Genomic DNA, 18,984 nt, shown 5'->3' with positions numbered 1-18,984 from the left:
CAATTGGAAACGGGAGGAAGGCAGCCAGCACAAGCAGCTAAGTACAAAGGACAGTGGGGACAGAGCAGAGTCCTACGTTGGTAGGGACTCCTCAGGGAGATGTAGACTCCATGTGGTGGAGAATCTACAGGGAGGAATCTACAAACATCTACAGCATTCTTGGCAACTCTGCCCTGGTTGCAAGCCAGTAGATCAGCAGAGAAGTTAGAAAACATTCAACACAAACACAAAAGATCAATAGTAAACCCCAAAAAGTCAGGATCTCATGGGACTTGGCCACACCCACCCAACACCAGGAGTGAATCAGCACTGACCAGCACAGCCATTGCTCCTTATAGAGGAAGCTTGGAAAACCTCGCCTGCCCTAAAAGCAGACCTTAGGGTTTTTTTGTTTGTTTGTTTGTTTGTTTTGTTTTTTAAATGAGTAAAAAAGTAAAGAGAATTCTGACCATAGACAGCTTTTATGGTGAATGAGAAGAACAGATTTTAACCCTGAGGAGACTAAAGATCATCTCCAGATGAAGACCCAAAAGGTGATGTAACCTGATCCCCATCACACAAGACTCTCCTAGAAGAAATTAAAAAGGATCTTAAAAGAGAAGAAAAATGGGAAAAGGAAATGAAAACTTTGCAAGAAGGCTTGGAAAAGGCATATAACTCATTAAAAGATAGATTTGAAATAATGGAAAAAGAAAACAACTTCCAGAAAAACAGGATTTGGGAAACAGAAAAAGAAAATAACTCCTTAAAAAACAGAATTTGCGAGATGGAAAAAAATTCCATAAAACAAAACAACTCATTTAAAAATTCAATTGGACAAAGATGGAGGAGAGGAGGCACACAGCTGCCTAAGCTCCACATTTTCTCTCAGAATTTACTTCATGACAAGCCTTGGAATTAATTCTTTACCAGAAAAAACAACCCACAAATAATTACCAACAGAAGACATCCTTGAAATTCACCAGAAAAGGTCTGTTTTTGCTCAGGGGTGGGGACGAACAGATGGGTTGCAGGCTGAGGGCAAGTAGTGAGAGCAGGCAGGCAGCTCACACTGTGAAGACCCGAGAAGGGAAAGGGGAGATTTCTGCCTTTTTGTGGAATGACCTTTACCCCAGTGTGGATATTCTGTCTTGGCAGCAAACCAGGATCAGAAAAGAAGATGTAAACACAGGAGATAAAGAATAAAACTCAGAAAAGCTAGCAACTCTCGGGACCTGGCCAACTCCACCCCGACCTGGAGTGACTCAGAATGCTCTTAGAGCCTCAGAGTCTCAGAGTGCAGGAGTAGCATAGCCATCGCTGTCCTGTTAGTGCCTTCCTGCTGTCTCCCACAGTCTATAGAGGAAGCCGGGTAACACCATTCAGCCCCATCCCCCCCCCCCAAAGCAGACGAATTGTTTTTCTTGTCAGTTTGTTTTCTTTGATTCTGCTCTGGCAAAAAATTTAAAAGGGCTCTAACCATTGACAGCTTCTATATGGATAGAACAACAACAACAACAACAACAACAACAACAACAACAACAAAAATTAGGTTCTGCACACATATATTGTATCTAGGATATACTATAACATATTTAATATGTATGGGAATGCCTGCCATCTAGTGGAGGGGGTGGAGGGAAGGAGGGGAAAAACTTATATAGTGAACTCTTCCATAAAGAGAAGACAGATAGCAGACTAGATCAAAAGCCAGAATCCTACAATATGTTGTTTACAAGAAACACATTTAAAGCAGAGCTATATATACAGAGTAAAAGTAAAAGGCTGGAGCAGAATCTATTATGCCTCAGGTGAAGTAACAAAAGCAGGGGTAGCTAACCTGATCTCACATCAAGCAATGTTAGGGTTCTAACAAGGTACTAAGATAGTGGAATTGATAGAGACAATAATTATATCATTTATTTATTTATTTGTTTGTTTGTTTTTCTGAGGCTGGGGTTAAGTGACTTGGCCAGGGTCACACAGCTAGGAAGTGTTAAGTGTCTGAGACCAGATTTGAACTTGGATCCTCCTGAATTCAAGGCTGGTGCTCTATCCACTGCACCACCTAACTTCCCCAATAATTATATAATTTAACATGCTCCAATATGATTGATCTGATCCTATAAGGAGATGTTATGGGCCAGAACTTGAAAGAAGGTACTAAGTGGAATTGATGAGTTAATGACTCTCTAATTGACATGTACATACTACTTATTATAATTCACACCTTTAAGAGAGTATATATAAGGAGGACAAGCCCACTAAAGGAGGTAGAGATAATTTCATTCCATTTTCCACCTTTGTGCTGACTAGAGGCTGAAGTACAAACGTTTGGATTCAGAGACATTCTGAGGGAGATAGAGACAGAAGCTGGCAGAGGCAAAGGACTAGAGGCAAGATCCGGAAGGCCTCCAGAAACCTAGCCAAGCTCCAAGTGAAGGAGATAAGATTTTGAGGGACAATAAAGGATTTGGACTTTAACTCCTGGATGCATTTGGGATTATTACACTGAACTGAAACTAAGGCTGCTCCCAGAGAACTTTACACTTTAGAGAAAAATATTACATTTTGGCACCTGAATATGGGACAGACACTATAAAGGGCTGAAACTCTTGAGTCAATGCACTGAGGTCGGACAATAGAGCACTTGAGACTAATTACCAATTAGACAATAGATATAAGAATATGCTTGGAAAATGGCCCTTCCCACTATCCTATGCTGGCCCAATAATTTAGTATATACAGAAAATTCTGAGAGGGACTAGGAGGTGTAGGAAGACTAGCCAGGGTCACTTCTTGGAGAAAGATGAGAAGGTGAGGTTGCAAAGATCTTACATGTCCACTTTCTTCACTTCTACCGCTAAAGACCAAGAATAAAGACTTTTGCTTATCCTGACTCCGGCTGATTCTAAGGTTTCCACGATGCTAATGCAGTTGCCACAAGACACTATCCTGATCCAGTGGGAAAGTCTCCTCAATCCAGAAATTAAGGTAAGTACAACAAAGAAATTTTTTTAAAGGGCTAAACTAGTGCTTCAGTTAAAATGGGACAGGTGTTTAGAAAACATCCTTCTTTTCCTCTTCAAGGAAAATGTGTAGAGAGCATTGTCAGACTTATGAAAAGCTAAGGTTTGATTATAATTTGGGAGCAGATCACTGAACTTTTAGAAACTGTACACTTCACATCTCCTTGGTTCTCTATGGAAAAAGAATTGAATCCAGATGAGTGGAAATTAGTAGGAGAGCAACTATGTCAATTCTACAATGAAAATGGACCTGACTCAATTTCCAAAGATAAACTTTATACATATAATTTAATATAAGTGGTTTTAGGAAATTATGTAAGTTATAGAATAAGGAAAAAGAAGAAAGAGCAGGAGGGGGAGGATCTAATTAAACTAAGTGAAAAGGATGAAGAATCAGATAAGAATGGAGTTAAGTACAATTTTGAGTGTGATACTTCATAGCAGGAAAAATTAGGTCATTCCATATCCCCTGACCTATTTCCCTCAATTAAGCCTTCATGAGTGAAGGGAGGAAGAGAGGGAGAGGCAGTGACACCAACAGAACCACCTATTAAGCAGCCCCTGACAAGATTACAAAAAGCATTGGTTAACGCAAAAAATAAAGGAAAGGATATATCTGATTTAAAAATAAATGCATACACTGTGATTGAAGAGACTGATTCTTCAGGTCAAAAAAGAAGATACACTCCTTTTGATTTGTAAAAAATTAAGGATTTGAAAAAGGATTGCACTCTTTATGGGGCTACATCATCTTATGTTAAGATGTTACTAGATAATTCGGCTTATGAAATCCTAACTTCTAGTAACTGGAAATCCATAGCAAGGACATGTTTAGAACCTGGACAAAACTTACTGTGGCTTTCGGAGTATCATGAATTATGTAGGATTCAAACCAGATGAAATAGGCAAACAGGAGTTAACATTTAAATCACTTTTGACCAACTAGCAGGTGAAGCTCAGTATGGAGAGAATTCAGCACAGATTAATTATCCCATAACAGTGTATAAGCAATTTTTTTTTCTGTTACAAGGAATCAATGTAATTTGTTTTTGTTTTTTTTTAATTTTATAATTATAACATTTTTTGACAGTACATATGCATAGGTAATTTTTTTTACAACATTATCCCTTGTACTCCCTTCTGTTCAGAATTTTTCCCTTCCTTCCCTCCACCCCCTCCCCTAGATGACAGGCATTCCCATACATATTAAATATTTAATAGTATATCCTAGGTACAATATATATGTGCAGAACCAAATTTTGTTGTTGTTGTTGTTGCAAAGGAAGAATTGTATTTGGAAGGTAATAATAATCTGGGAAGAAAAACAAACAAACAAAAAAATGCATATGAGCAAATTTCTAAGGCTACAATAAAAGCTTGGGGTTCTCTCCCAGAAAAAAATGAAGGTAAAGCCTTCACAAAAATAGAGCAAGGTCCCAATGAATCCTTTGTGGGTTTTAAATTAAAAGAGATAAGGAAAGAAACTATATCTTGCTAAAGATACCATAGATAGTTAAACAATAGCAATATTAAACATATATGCACCAAGTGATGTAGCATCTAAATTCCTAAAGAAGAAGTTAAGAGAGATCTCCACCTTGCTCTCTCAGAATTAGATAAATCAAACCACAAAATAAATAAGAAGTTAAAGAGGTACCAGAATACTAGAAAAGACAGATATGATAGATCTTTGGAGAAAATTGAATGGAGACATAAAGAAGTACACTTTCTTCTCAGTAGTTCATAGAACCTATACAAAAATTGACCATATATTAAGGCAGAAATAGTAAATGCATTTTTTTCAGATCATGATGCAAAAAAAAAAATACATTTAATAAAAGGCCAGGGAAAAATAGACCAAAAAGTAATTGGAAACTAAATAATATCATCATAAAGAATGAATGGATGAAACGGCAAATCATAGACACAATCAATAATTTCATCCAAGAGAATAACAATGAGACAACATACCAAAATTTGTGGGATGCAGTCAAAGCAGTAATAAGGGGAAATTTTATAGCTCTAGATGCTTACTTGCATAAAATAGAGAAAGAGAAGATCAATGAATTGTGCTTGCAACTAAAAAAAACTAGAAAAAGAACAAATTTAAAACCCTCAATCAAATATCAAACTTGAAATTCTAAAAATAAAAAAGAGATCAATAAAATTGAAAGTAAAAAAACAATTATTGGATTAATAAATAAAACTAAGACTTAGTTTTGTGAAAAACCCAACAAAATAGATAAACTTTTAGTTAATTTGATTAGAAAAAGGAAAGAGAAAAATCAAATTGTTAGTCTCAAAAATGAAAAGGGAGAACTATGCACCAATGAAGAGGAAATTCGAATAATAATTAGGAGTTACTTTGCCCAACTTTATGTCAATAAATTTGACAACCTAAATGAAATGGAGGAATACTTACAAAAATATAGATTGCACAGATTAACAGAAGAAGGAATAAATTACTTAAATAGTCCCATTTTAGAAAAAGAAATATAACAAGCTATTAATCAACTCCCTAAGAAAAAATCCCCAGGACCAGATGGATTTACATGTGAATTCTACCAAACACTTAAAGAGCAATTAATTCCAATACTATATAAACTATTTGAAAAAACAGGGAATGAAAAAAAAAAGAAAGAAAAAACAGGGAATGAAAGACTCATACCAAACTCCTTTTATGACAGACGTGGTACTGATACATAAACCAAGTAGAACGAAAACAGAAAAGAAAAATTTTAGACCAATCTCCCTAATGAATATTGATGCAAAAATCTTAAATAAAATATTAACAAAGAGATTACCAGAAAATCATCCCCAGAATAATATATCATGACCAAGTAGGATTTATACCAGGACTGCAGGGATGGTTCAATATTAGGAAACTATTAGTATAATTGGCTATACCAACAACCAAATTAAAAAATATTGATTATCTCAATAGATGCAGAAAAAGCATTTGATAAAATCCAACACCCATTCCCATTAAAAACACTAGAAAGTATAGGAATAAATGGACTTTTCCTTAAAACAGTCAGTAGCATCTATTTAAAACCATCAGCAAGCATCATATGCAATGGGGATAAACTGGAACCATTCCCAATAAGATCAGGGGTGAAACAAGGTTGCCCACTATCACCATTACTATTCAATATTGTATTAGAAACATTAACTTTGTCAATAAGAGAAGAAAAGAGATTAAAGGAATTAGAGTAGGTAATGAGAAAACCAAATTATCACTCTTTGCAGATCATATGATGGTATAATTAAAGAACTCTAGAGAATAAACTAGAAAACTATTAGAAGTAATCCACAACTTTAGCAAAGTTACAAGATATAAAATAAATGCACATAAATCATCAGCATTCTTATACATCACTACAAAATCCAACAGCAAGAGATAAATAGAAATTCCATTTAAAATAACTGTCTATACCAGAGGTTCTCAAACTTTGGTAGGCAGGCCAGATGCGGCCCACTAAGGACATTTATGCAGCCTGCCAGGTTATGGCAAATGGGCTGAGGGGCAGAGACAGAGTATGAGCTTTTGTTTTTACTATAGTCCAGCCCTCCAACAGTCTGAGGGACAGTGAACTGGCCCCTTATTTTTTGAGGACCACTGGCCTATACTATAAAATATTTGAGAATCTATCTATCAAGGGAAAGTCAGGAACTATATGAGCAAAACTACAAAATACTTCCCACACAAATAAAGTCAGATCTAAACAATTGGAAAAATAACAAGTGTTCTTGGTTAGGTCGAGCAAATATAATAAAGACCACAATACTACCTAAACTAATCTATTTATTTAGTGCTCTACCAATCAAACTCCCAAGAAACTATTTTATGGACCTAGAAAAATAACAACAAAATTCATCTGGAAGAACAAAAGGTCAAGAATTTAAAGGGAATTAATGAAAAAAAAAAAAAAAGTAAATGAACATGGCCTAGCTGTAACAGATCTAAAACTATATTATAAAGCAGTAGTCATCAAAATTATTTGGTACTGGCTAAGAAATAGAGAAGTTGATCAGTGGAATAGATTAAGTTCACAGAACAAAATAGTCAATGACTATAGCAGTCTAGTATTTGACAAACCCAAAGACCCCAGCTTTTGGGGTAAAAATTCACTATTTGACAAAAACTGTTGGGAAAACTGGAGACTAGTATAGCATAAAGTATGCATATGCATAGACCCACACCTAACACTATATACCAAGATAAGGTCAAAATAAGTTCATGAACTAGATATAAAGAATGATATTATAAACAAATTAGAAGAACATAGGATAGTTTACCTCTCAGATTTGTGGAGTGTGCAGTATGTGCATGTCAATTAGAGAGTCATTAACTCATCAATTCCACTTAGTACCTTGTGACTTAGCACCTTGTAAGAATTCTAACACTCAATAAGTATTATCCATTTTTATACTTATAAAAGAAATAGACTATCCTGTGGCAATCATAGGGCAGTCTCTCTCTTAGTTATTGCTGGCAAGATTCTTGCAAAAGTTCTCCTTAATAGGCAGATCCTTTATCTGGACCATCATCATCTATCTGAAGCCAGCATGGCTTCTGAAAGGATGTTTGCTACCCAACAACTCCAGAAGTGCCAGGAGCAGAACAAAGTCATGAGAGTTTAGGGAAAATAATGTCAAAACTTGGTTGTCCAAATCGGTAATGTACATCAGTTTCATGATGGCATGTTTGCCTGGGTTCTGAATAATGGGAAATGCTCTTGTGCTTTCCCAGTCACTGATGGAGTGAAACAAGACTGTGTATCTGTTTCTCCACTTTTCAGCATATTCTCAGCAATGTTGTAAGACACCTTCAATGAGGACAAATAATGACATCAATCAAGTACTGCATGGATAGTAAATTATTTAACTTGAAAAGGCTACAAGCCAAGACTAAATTGGAGAGAAAATTGGTGCATGATTTTTTGGTTTACATATGACTGTGCACTCAATGAAGCCTCTGAAGCTGAAATGCAACAAAGTATGGATTGATTCTCTGCTGCCTCTGCTAATTTTGGCCTATTAACACTAAGAAAACAAAGGTGTTCCACCAGTCAGTACACCACCACACATAGGTGAAATCACTGATTATAGCAAGAAGAAGTTATAAATACTGTGGATAAATTCACTTACCTTGGTAGTATACTTTCCAGGGATGTACACATTGATAATGATGATGCTGCACAGATTGCCAGAGCTAACTCAGTTTTGGAAAATGTGGGAGAGAAGAGGTTAGACTAACTACCAAACTGAAGGTTTACACAGCTGCTGTGCTGATATTGTTATGTACTTGTAAAATAATATCGTATAACAGTAGGATAATACCATGCCAGGAAACTGAATTAATTCCACTTGAATCATCCTAGGAAAATTCTGAAGATTACCTGACAAGATAAGGTACTGGAGACTGAGGTTCTCTCTCAAGTTGAACTGTCAAACATTCAAAAAATCTACTGCAGAAAGTGCAACTCTGATAGTCTGGCTACATCATTTGAATGTCAAACATACACTTGTTACAGAAATTCACACAAACCAAGCATTCACATTCAGAAGAAGCAATACAAGATCATTCTCAAGTTCTCTCTGAAGAACTTTGGAATTGATTATATGACACAGGAGAGAATGGCATAGAATCACCCAGAATGCATGCCTTCATCAAAGAAGGTGCTTGTGTTTTATAAGCAAAGCAAAATTTGGGTAGCTCAAAAGAAATATTAAGATGCTCAGATTTAGAGAACTTACCCCAAATGTTCTCATGGCCTATTTGTGCCCAACCTTGGTAGAGTATTCCAAGCTCAGAATGGTCTCATCTGCTATAGTGCAACACATTGTAACTTGATTCTAACATAATGATGTCAGTTTGGTCTTCTTTCAGAGCAAAGAAAAACAACCAACTAGCCAACCAAGTATTATTACGTGCCTATTATGTGCTAGGCATTGCACTGGGCATACAAAAAAAAAAAAAGGCAAAAGGCATCTCCTGCCCTCAGGAGGAGCTCACAATTTAATGGAAAAGACAAGAAGCCAAAAATATGTATAAGCAAGCTATATATAAGATAAAGAGGAAATAATTAACAGAGGGAAGGCATTGGATTTAAGAGAAGTTGGTAAAGGCTTCCTGTAATAGCTAGGACTTTAGTTGGAACTTGAAGAAAGGTAAGGAAGGGGAGTTGAGGAGGGAGAATAATCCAGGAATGAAGTATAGCCAGAGAAAATGCCCAGAGCTGAGAGATGAAGTGTCTTATTTATGAAATAGACTGAGTCAAAGGATCAAAGAGTAGATGGCAAGAAATAAGGTAAAAGAAGATGGGAAGGATAAGGAGGAACTATGTTATGAAGGGCTTTGAATGCAAACAAAGGATTTTGTATTTGATCCTGGAGGTGAAAGGGAACCTACGGAAGGTGAGGATGATTAGACCTGCTCATTAGGAAAATTACTGGCTGAATGTGGATGGATAGGAATGGAGAGAGATTTGTGCAGGCAGACCCACACTTTTGATAGTTTAGGTATTGGTCAATCAGGACCCGTACCAAAGTGATAAAAGGTAGCAATGTCAGAGGAGAGAAGAGAATGTATTCAAGAGATGTTCCAAACATGAGGTATTACTCAATTTATTTATACTATACTCTCAAACATACAATCCTACCAAAAACAAACTGAAATTCTATAGGTTATTGTCTTCTACTATAAACATGTAAGATGAAAAGGGAACACGAGCCAAAAAGTAATGTTTAAAACATTACTATACTCTGCTCTCACAAAGGAATATGTTTTACCATAAAATGTTATAAGTTAGTTGATTCAGGCTATTCAGGCTATTCCATAAATACCACTTAACTCACAATTTTAGTTTAGTTTAATTTTAATTTTCACACAATTTTAATTTTAGTTTAGCACTTGGCATAATACAGAGGCCTTTAATAAATATTAATTGACCGAATGACAGTGTATCTCTTCTACAGTACTATAGAACAAAATCACAATTTATAACATTGTTTCTATAGAAAATGCAGTACCAGTTGGAATTATAGACACCAAGAGTATATCAGCACATCATACACATCCTATAAAAGAACAGGAGCTCTATTTCTCCCAATTACCAGAATAAGGTAAAAAATTTCCTTCATCAGAGCTCCCAGGAAGAAGGGTCTACAGGCAGTGACAATAGCTTTAAAGGAAGCAGACGTGCCCAAGGCAATATAGTCCCCCTGTATCGCAGCACACCACAGTTCCTGCTAAATCCACCAGATGGCACGATTAGAAGCAAAAGTAGAACAGCTATTTATAGGAATGATTCTTTCAAAAATGAGGTGTTCATAAGTAAGAAACTGCCATTATTGTTCAACTAACTTCAAGTTTAGCCAATTTAAACCTTAACTGGCCTACATAACCTATATAAATCAAATTACCTCAAGAAGTCCAATGAACATAGAAACAGCATCAGCCAGAAAATATCTGAGCAAAAGGTAAGATATAACAAAAAAGTGGGAATGATAGAAACTGGCCTGAAAAATCTTAAGCATCAGAGGATAATAGATTTTGAATTGGAAAAGGTCTCATGGGTCATATTATCAAACAATTTCATTTCACAGATGATGAAACTGAGACATCAGAGAAATAAAATGATCAAAGATGGTAAGAGATTATGAATGACATCTCATAAAATAGTGAGAAATTACACATAGAAAAACAAAATTATAGAAGTCAGATGAGATGCCCAATTATATTAGGAAACCTCAAGAGTATTAAAGGATGAAATCTAAAAAAGTAAACAGACAAAAAATGGAAAAGATCTATCAGAAATATTATAACAAACTATTTTCTCTGTCAGTAACAGTGAAGTTATGAGCAGCTAAGGTGGCACTCATCTTTCTGAGTTCAAATCTAGCTTAGACACCACCTAGCTGTGTGACCCCAAGCAATTCACTTCATCCTGTTGGCCTCAGCTCCTTACTATAAAATGAGTTGGAGAAGGAAACAGCAAACTTCTCCAGTATTTTTGTCAAGAAAATACCAAATAAGGTCACAAAGAGTCAGACACAAGTGAAATGACTGAATAACAACAACAAATAGTGAAATTACAACATTTGGACTCTAATATCACAATTCATGATGTAATGTCTATAAAAACAAAATAGAGCAGCTTGAGTAGATCTAGCAAAACCAGAAGTCCATGCTAAAGAAAATAAAATTTTGATATATGAAATACAGGATGATACCAAACACCTGGACAAAATTTAAAATATTATTGAACTGGATGAAAAGAAATCAAGAAAATCTCTGTCAATCACCCTCTTCTCTTGACACTCTCTTCTCTAGGTTTTCAAGATACTATTCTCTCCTGGTTCTCCTCCTCCTTTTCTGACTGCTCAGTCTTCTTTGATGAATCTTCGTCTAGGTCATGCCCAATAATAGTTGGTGTCCCCAAGATCCTAGGGCCTCTTCTCCCTTTACACACTATTTGTGATTTCACTTGGTGATATCATCAGCTCCCATGAATATAATTATCACCAATATGATAGTGATTCTCAGTTCAATTTATCCAGTTCTAACCTCTCTACTGATTTCAAGTTCCTATCTCCAATTGTCTTTTGGAAATCTAGAAATGAATATCCCACAGACATCTTATTGTAGCTATGTTCAAAACAGAACTCATTATCATTCCCTCTCATCCCTTCTCCATTCCAAATTTATGGTCTGAGGCAGCACCATCTTGCTAATCTCACAGCTTCAGCATCATACTTGACACTTTATTATCTCTCACTCCCCATATCTAATCTGTTGTCAAGGTCTAATTAACTTTATCCCTGTAATATCTCTGGCATATACCTCCTCTCTTCTGATACTGTCACCATTCTACTGCAGACTTTCATTATTTCATTCCTGGACAACTGCAATAGCCAACTAGAGGGTCTACTTGCTTCAAGTCTCTCTCTCTCTCTCTCTCTTTCTCTCTCTCTCTCTCTCTCTCTCTCTCTCTCTCTCTCTCTCTCTCTCTCTCTCTCTTTCTCTCTCTCTCTCTCTCTCTCTCTCTCTCTCTCTCTCTCTCTCTTCTCTCTCTCTCTCTCTCTCTCTCTCTCTCTCTCTCTCTCTCTCTCTCTCTCTCTCTGGTCCATCCCCCACTCTGTTATCAAAGTGATATTCCTAAAGCACAGGTTTGACCATGTTTCTCTCCTACTCAGTCAACTTCAGTGGCCCTCTATCACCTACATGATCAAATATAAAATCCTGTGTAGAGTTTGAAGTCCTTCATGAATTCCCCCCTCTTGACTGTTTCTTGAAAAAGACACTATCTCTCAACTTCAGGCATTTTCACTAGTAGTATTCCTATACCTGGACAGCTCTGCCTTCTTATATCTGCTTCTGGGTTTCCTTCAAGTCACTACTAAAATCCTACCTTCTACAGGAAACCTTTCCTGAGCCTTTTTAATTCTAGTGCTTTTTCTCTGTGGATTATTTGCAATTTATCCAGTATGTGGCTTGCATTTTCATAAGTTATTTGCATGAACTGTCTTTTGAATATATTTGGATTCTTATGCTTTTTACTTTCAGAATAGTACCTAACACATAGTTAAGTACTTAATAAATATTTATTGATTAACCCTTAACAGAAACAGGGAAGGATTTTGGAAAAAAAGATAATGAGGTCACAATTTTGGAATTATGTATGTATCAACCAATAGTTGAATCCTGGGGTATTGATAAGATCACAGTGATTTTTTTTGGTCTGTTTGATTTGTTTTTTTCATAGTGAGTATTAAGAAAGAAGTGAAGAGGATCCAGGACAGAGAACAAGGAGTAGACCCAGAGAAGGAAAAGATAGAGATGATGCTACCATAAGTGCTGAGAAGGAATAGTCAGAGTTAGGAGAAAATCCATAATAAAACAATTATACATCTAATAGTTCAAAAGAACATAAGATTCCATTATGCTTATTTTTTGTTGATAATTTTTTAAAAAGTTCAACCACAATATATTTTAAATGAGCTTTTGAAAAATATCCTGGAAATATAAACTAGGACACCCTGAGGGTTTACTATTTCCAAAGGCCTAGTGAACAAACAAGTATTTTTTAAGGTAGGACTACTTATAACTTTTGAGTTACAAGTCCCTTTCTTCAGATATCCCAACATTAGATACCTACAATTTTCAGAAGAGAAAAATTATAATTCCCTACAGATGCACATACTAACTTGGTATATCTAATTTTAAACCAAGAAAAGTTTCAAAAATGTGGCAAAATGTATATATACTCATTTTAAAGGAAGTTTTTATTCATAATACTAAGATTACACTTCTTCAACTTCCTTTTATTCCTTACTTTCCACAAATATGCATGATATTCCAAAAGTCTAAACTTTGGGGACATTCTGTATTCCACCACTTTTCTTTAAGCAGTCAATTTTCATACATGTTCAATTCTTTGGAATGCTAGAGATTCATTTTATTCTTTTTATAAAGGAATTGGTGAGATATGCAAATAAGTAACAAATTATTTTAATTACTTTAAAAATAATATTTTCAAAAGTACCTAAAACACAAACACTTCTTTGTGGTCTTATAGTCATATCAAAAGAATGGAAAATAGTGTCACATTACTGGACATATTTTATGGACTTTCTCCACTATAAATCAGAATACAAGCTAGTAATATCTAATATCACTTTAACAAACACTGTATTTAAGAAATGTGAATAGAGATAACAAAAATTTTAAAAATTAAGAGAAATATGCTTACCAACATTCCATCCATAGATGAAACTTTTTCCCAATTCTCCCAAGCCTTTTTCCTGACATGATTTGGTATCTTTAGTTTCTGACATAATACAGTAAAGTCAGGGTCTTCTGCTTCTTCAAATTCAAATCTACAGATAGAAAAAAGTTTATAAAAGGCATATAGAATTAAATCAAAATGACACCATTTCCCTCAGACTACCTGAAATTTTTCAGATAACCTGAAAAATGCCAAACATTAATTTCATTCCATCTGTCTAAAATATTGTGCCTTGTATGATAATAACAACATAGCACTAATATAGTGCTTTACAGTTTGCAAAAACATTTTATTTGTATGTGTATGCATGTGTGTATCTATCTATCTATAGGTAGAAAGATAGATAGATCAATCATCATTATAGTGGTGAAAAGCTATATGGTTCACCTATATATATTCCAGGGTAACCAAATAGTTTTGTGGGAGAAAAAAGTGAGCTAACTATTTTGGGAAACAGATTACAATGAGAAAGAAATAAAAATAATTTTACCATAATTGAGTACTGAGTGATGTCAACACAGAATGAATTTCATTTTAAAATTTTCTGATAAGTATGTGTGCTTGAACATGAGCTCTCCTCTGTTAAACCACTTTCCAGCTTTTACTTGCCCAATTAAAATGTTATTACAAAGCTAGATTTGTCAATCTTTCTAACCCCCTCAATCTTTTGTATTACATTTATTTACTTTTGGAAGAAAAAGTGTTGTATATTATATATATATTGCAGGAGACTGTTCTCCCTCACAAACTTCTGCCTTCTATTTCTTAATTGTTTTTCCTCCAAAGAAACTATTATAATTGCCAACTAAGTGTCTAGTGGGTAAAAGCAAAACTTAAGAGTTCAAGTCCTGCCTCAAATAATTATTAGCTGTATAATTCTGGATAGCTTAACATTTCTCATCCTCATTTCTTCATCTGCTGTTTTAATAACCAAATTAGATAAAACATGTAATATATTCTGGAAGCCTTAAAGTGTTAACACAAATCTTATCAACAGCTATTATTCATGTTGTTGACTGATTCAAATACATTAAAAATATGTTCCTTGACTATATAACAAGGAAGGGTAGTTTCTCTTCCATCAAACTTAGCTGAATCGAGATCCTAGTAGCAATGACCAAACCACACTGCTGGAAAAGAGTAAGATAGTGACACCCAGTATAGCTTGAGTCAAGACACAGAACTAGGCCTCAAAGCAAATTTTCTTTCCATAGATAGAGTAGACCTGCTGAGAAAATTTTTTGCAGTGGGAATTTTGAACTTTTTTGTGTGTGTCATAGAATCCTCTTTAACAGTCTAGTAAAATTTAACTGCTTTCTGGTTTTCTCAGCAGTTTTCTGTAGTATCTTTGTATCGTATGTTGTCTGTCATGACAAATAAGAATTTCTAGTATCAGGACATCCAATAGAATAACCTTACCAGCTAAATAAAGAAAAACATTTTCAGCTATGTCACCATCTGAAATCTGACCTTTTTGTATTCTTTCTATCTACACATTTTAATTGTACATTTAAAATACTCAAAATGTGTTCAATGAGCCTATTAACAACAAACCAAATATTATATTATCTATTGTCATTTAGTTGTATCCAAGTTTTTGTGACTCCATTTGGGTTGTTCTTGGAAAAGATTATGGAGCCGTTTTACAGCTCATTTTACAGATGAGGAAACTGAGATAAACAAAAGTAAGTGCCCAGGCTAATTTAGCTATTAAATATGGGAGGTCAGATTTGAACTCAGGAAGATGAGTATTGGCTATCCACTGCTCCACCTCGTTGCCCACTAGCATCCATTGCCCTTCAATAGAGTTGTAACTTCAAAATAGAAACAAAATAGAAACAAAACTTCCTTCAAATCCCAATTAAAATCTCACTTTCTGCAAAAAATCTTTTTTTTTCCAATGCTCATTATTGCTAATGCTTTTCCTTTGTTCACGGTTTCCAATCCATTCAATATAGATCTTATTGTACCTAGTAATTTGCATGCTGTCTCCCCAGTTAGACAGTGAGGATTGTCTATTGCTTTTCTTGTGTTTCCAGTGCATAAGGACAATGCTTAGCAATTAAGTGTTTATTGACTGGCTGGCTGGCTGAAGAATAAATATACTAAGTATATGCTTTTCAATTTCAACCATAAAGAATAACTACAAAGAAAAAAAAAACAACAACAACCAAGAAGTTGTAACATATCACCCTGTAGTATTCTACTGTATCCACTAGGATTGCTCACACAAAGATTTCACTAAGTAAACAATTCCATGTGATTTGGGCATAGCTAAACATTCTACAAAACAATAAAGACATCAGACATCAATGTCCCTATCCGCCAGGAATTTAAAAATCAAAGTCAACCTCGACATGCTGATGCAGAGCTACATACAAGGATGAGTTTTATCTAAATTTGGGAAAGAAAAAATAAAGATCAAATCAGAAGAGCAATCCTTGCCAGTTTTATTTTTTAAGTACTTATACCACAACTCACATTTGCGGAAAGTGTTTCACAAAGGTTTTTAAACATGCACCAGGAATTCTAATGAGCTACTTTACCAATCACTTCAAATACCTTTACATTTCTCATTGAAACATCTTAAAGCATTGCAATACACAAAAGCCAGGGCTCAATCTCACTAAATCTCTCAATAGTCATTCGTAATTCTACGAATTCTACGAAAGTTTCTTTCCCGGCAGTCAGTCAGATGATGGTGCCCTCATTTCCACCACCATTCTCACAGCAAAACCAATACTTTATTAGCTTTATTACGCAGGAAGTGGCAGAGTGCTCTGCACAAGGAGGCATTCAGCATACGGTTTATGGGGGTGGAGACTGTGTACTTTGTCGTTTTGTCTTTTTAACGAATCACACAGTGGCTTGCAAAGCCTCAGATCCAAACAATCATAGAACTCCAACATATAGAAACAGAACAGGATCCCGAGCATCTCCAGGGAGCAAACTACGCTGTGTTCGAGAAATGTGAACACTGGACTTTAACCTAGAAGATCTTCAGAAGTCAAGCTCTGCCAATGACTCACTCTCCCTCTCTCCCTGTATCCCCTTTCTCTCTCTCTCCCCGAATAAGAACAGACTTACTCGGGATCTCCAAGCACAGCACCACCCCCACCCTCCCCGGCTGTCTTCCTCAACCACCCTAGAGGAAAGAAACCACCTGTCACTTCTTCTCCTCAGGACCCAGGCCCGCCCCACCCACCTGTCAACCTGGGGCCAAGCCGGCCGCAGGAATCCCAGTCCCCGGAGCACGCTGACCCGTCCCAGCTGTCAGCCCGGCCAGGGGCGGGCTGAGGCGAGCCGCCGACTCCGGGTGTCTGCCCCCAGCTCCCGGCTCGAGACCGGAGTGCCTCCAGTCAAAGCAAGCGGCCCCTCCCTGTACGCCCCGGCGTCCGCCGGGCGCCCTGCTCCCCCGAAAGGCTCCGGCCCCGGCTCTCTCACCTGACTAGCGGCAGATCGTCTGCGCCGCTGTCCGGCTCCGGTTCCTCTTCTCGAGGGGGAGGGGAAGGCGGCGGCGGCGGCGGCTCCGGAGTGAGGACAGCCGGTTTCCGAGGGGCTTTAGGCGGCATGACTGACTGACCGGCAGGAGCGATGAGGGGGTGGAAGGCGAGGAGGGAAAGGGGAGCACGCGTGCACGCGCTCTTTCCTCGTGAATGCGCCGCACCAGTCACCCCTGGTCCTGTGTCTGCTGCCTTTAGAAAACTTTAAGCGTTCCCCTGAAAACAACCAAACAACCGGGAGAGCCCTGTCTCCACCCACCTCTCTACCCCTAGCCCGGCACCAAAAGCTCCGCGCTCAACCGCGGGAAAACGTCACTTCCGCTCCTGCGCATTAAGTCCCGCCAAGTTCTCGGCCCGCCTGGGGAGCCAGGGAGGCTGAAGGCTGAAGGTCCCGGGGAGAAACCAGGGCGGGGCTGCATCTGTCTGCTGCGGCAAGTCGGGGCCTCTCCCCGCCCGAGCCCACAAGTATATTATGGGCAGCGCGGCCCCGTCCGTCTGCTGCGGTTGGCTTACGCGAGGAGGCTAAGAGGACGGATCTGTGGCCGGCCTTGAGCCCCAGCAGCCAATCCCGGGCTCTTCTCCCAGCCGTGCCTGGAGTGCTCCTTCCTAATGTTACTGTGCTCCCGGGATGCGGGGTCGTTACCCCTACTTGTGACCAAGGGGGGACTAATTCATAAAGTATCCCCCCTTCCTCTCTCACCACCATCGTTCATCTCGGACACTTGTGGCCTGGGGCAAGGCATTTCACTTTTTTGCCTCAGTTTCCTCAGCTGTAAAATGGGGGTAAAACCGGGCCTACCTCCTAACGTGGCTGTGAGAATCAAGTGAGACAATAATTGTAAAGTCATTAGCACACTGCTGGCCCACAGTAAGTGCTATGTAAGTAGTATTATCGTCATTCATTAGAAACCCTTGGCTCAGCGTGCCGCATATTTTTGTTTATTAGTCAGTCGGTACAACTATTGGTGATCTCATTTGGGGTTTTCTTGGCAAAAATACTGGAGGGGTTTGCCGTTTCTTCTTCTGGAGCGTTTGCAGAGGAGGAAACTGAGGCAAACATTAAATGGCTTGCCCAGGGTCACACAACTAGTAATTACGTGAGGCCAAATTTGAAGTCAATTCTTGCTGACTGCTTTTTTCATTGAGTCACCTAGCTACTTCCTGTCTGTCTGCCACAGAGGAAACACTGAAACATGCATGAAATATACATGTTGGGCTATTATCATCATTGTTATTCATTGTAAAGCTCTTAGCACAGTGACTAGCACACATTAAAGGCTACTTTACTAAATTTTTGTTTGATATGATTAGGATTTATTAGAATGATGCAGTGGAAAGATGAGACTTTGGCTCAGAAGTCTTGGGTTCAAGTCCCATGTAAGATTCTTACTACCTCTGAGGCCTTCCAGGGGTTCTCAAACTATGGCTGGAGGCGCCTTCTGGGTTATGGCAAATGGGCTAAGGGGCGGAGACAGTGTGAGCTTTTGTTTTTACTATAGTCCAGCCCTCCCACAGTCTGAGGGACAGTGAACTGGCCCCTGTTTAAAAAGTTTGAGGACAACTGCTAGACAAATCAATTAATTTCTCCAGGTCAGTTTCTTTACCTGTAAATGAGACTTTTGGGGCTAGATGGCCTTTTTATGTCCCTTAAGTCCCTCCCAGCCCTAAGTCTGTGGATCT

General features: G+C 37.6%; 1 protein-coding gene across 5 annotated transcripts in view; it reads right to left on the bottom strand.

Annotated features, from left to right (window-relative positions):
- RB1 (RB transcriptional corepressor 1) overlaps positions 1 to 17,602 on the bottom strand; it is a 172,437-nt gene extending 154,835 nt beyond the window's left edge. For 3 of the 5 annotated variants that reach the window (XR_012488769.1, XM_074307712.1, XM_074307711.1), the window contains exons 1-2: positions 17,246 to 17,596; positions 13,766 to 13,892 (exon numbers count right to left, since the gene is read on the bottom strand). Coding sequence is in view for 3 of the 5 variants with exons in the window: in XM_074307712.1 (XP_074163813.1) it covers positions 13,766 to 13,892; positions 17,246 to 17,373 (255 nt within the window). In the remaining 2 variants the exon portion in view is untranslated. Of the gene's footprint in view, positions 1 to 13,765; positions 13,893 to 17,245 lie in introns of all 5 variants that reach the window. The other 2 variants (XR_012488768.1, XM_074307714.1) reach the window with 2 other exon arrangements.
- Between the last annotated feature and the right edge of the window lie 1,382 nt (positions 17,603 to 18,984).

This window comes from Sminthopsis crassicaudata, chromosome 3, assembly GCF_048593235.1.
Source record: "Sminthopsis crassicaudata isolate SCR6 chromosome 3, ASM4859323v1, whole genome shotgun sequence".
In the NCBI taxonomy this organism is placed as follows: domain Eukaryota; kingdom Metazoa; phylum Chordata; class Mammalia; order Dasyuromorphia; family Dasyuridae; genus Sminthopsis; species Sminthopsis crassicaudata.
Note: the sequence above shows the minus strand (reverse complement) of the source record. Positions and strands in the feature narration are given on the sequence as shown.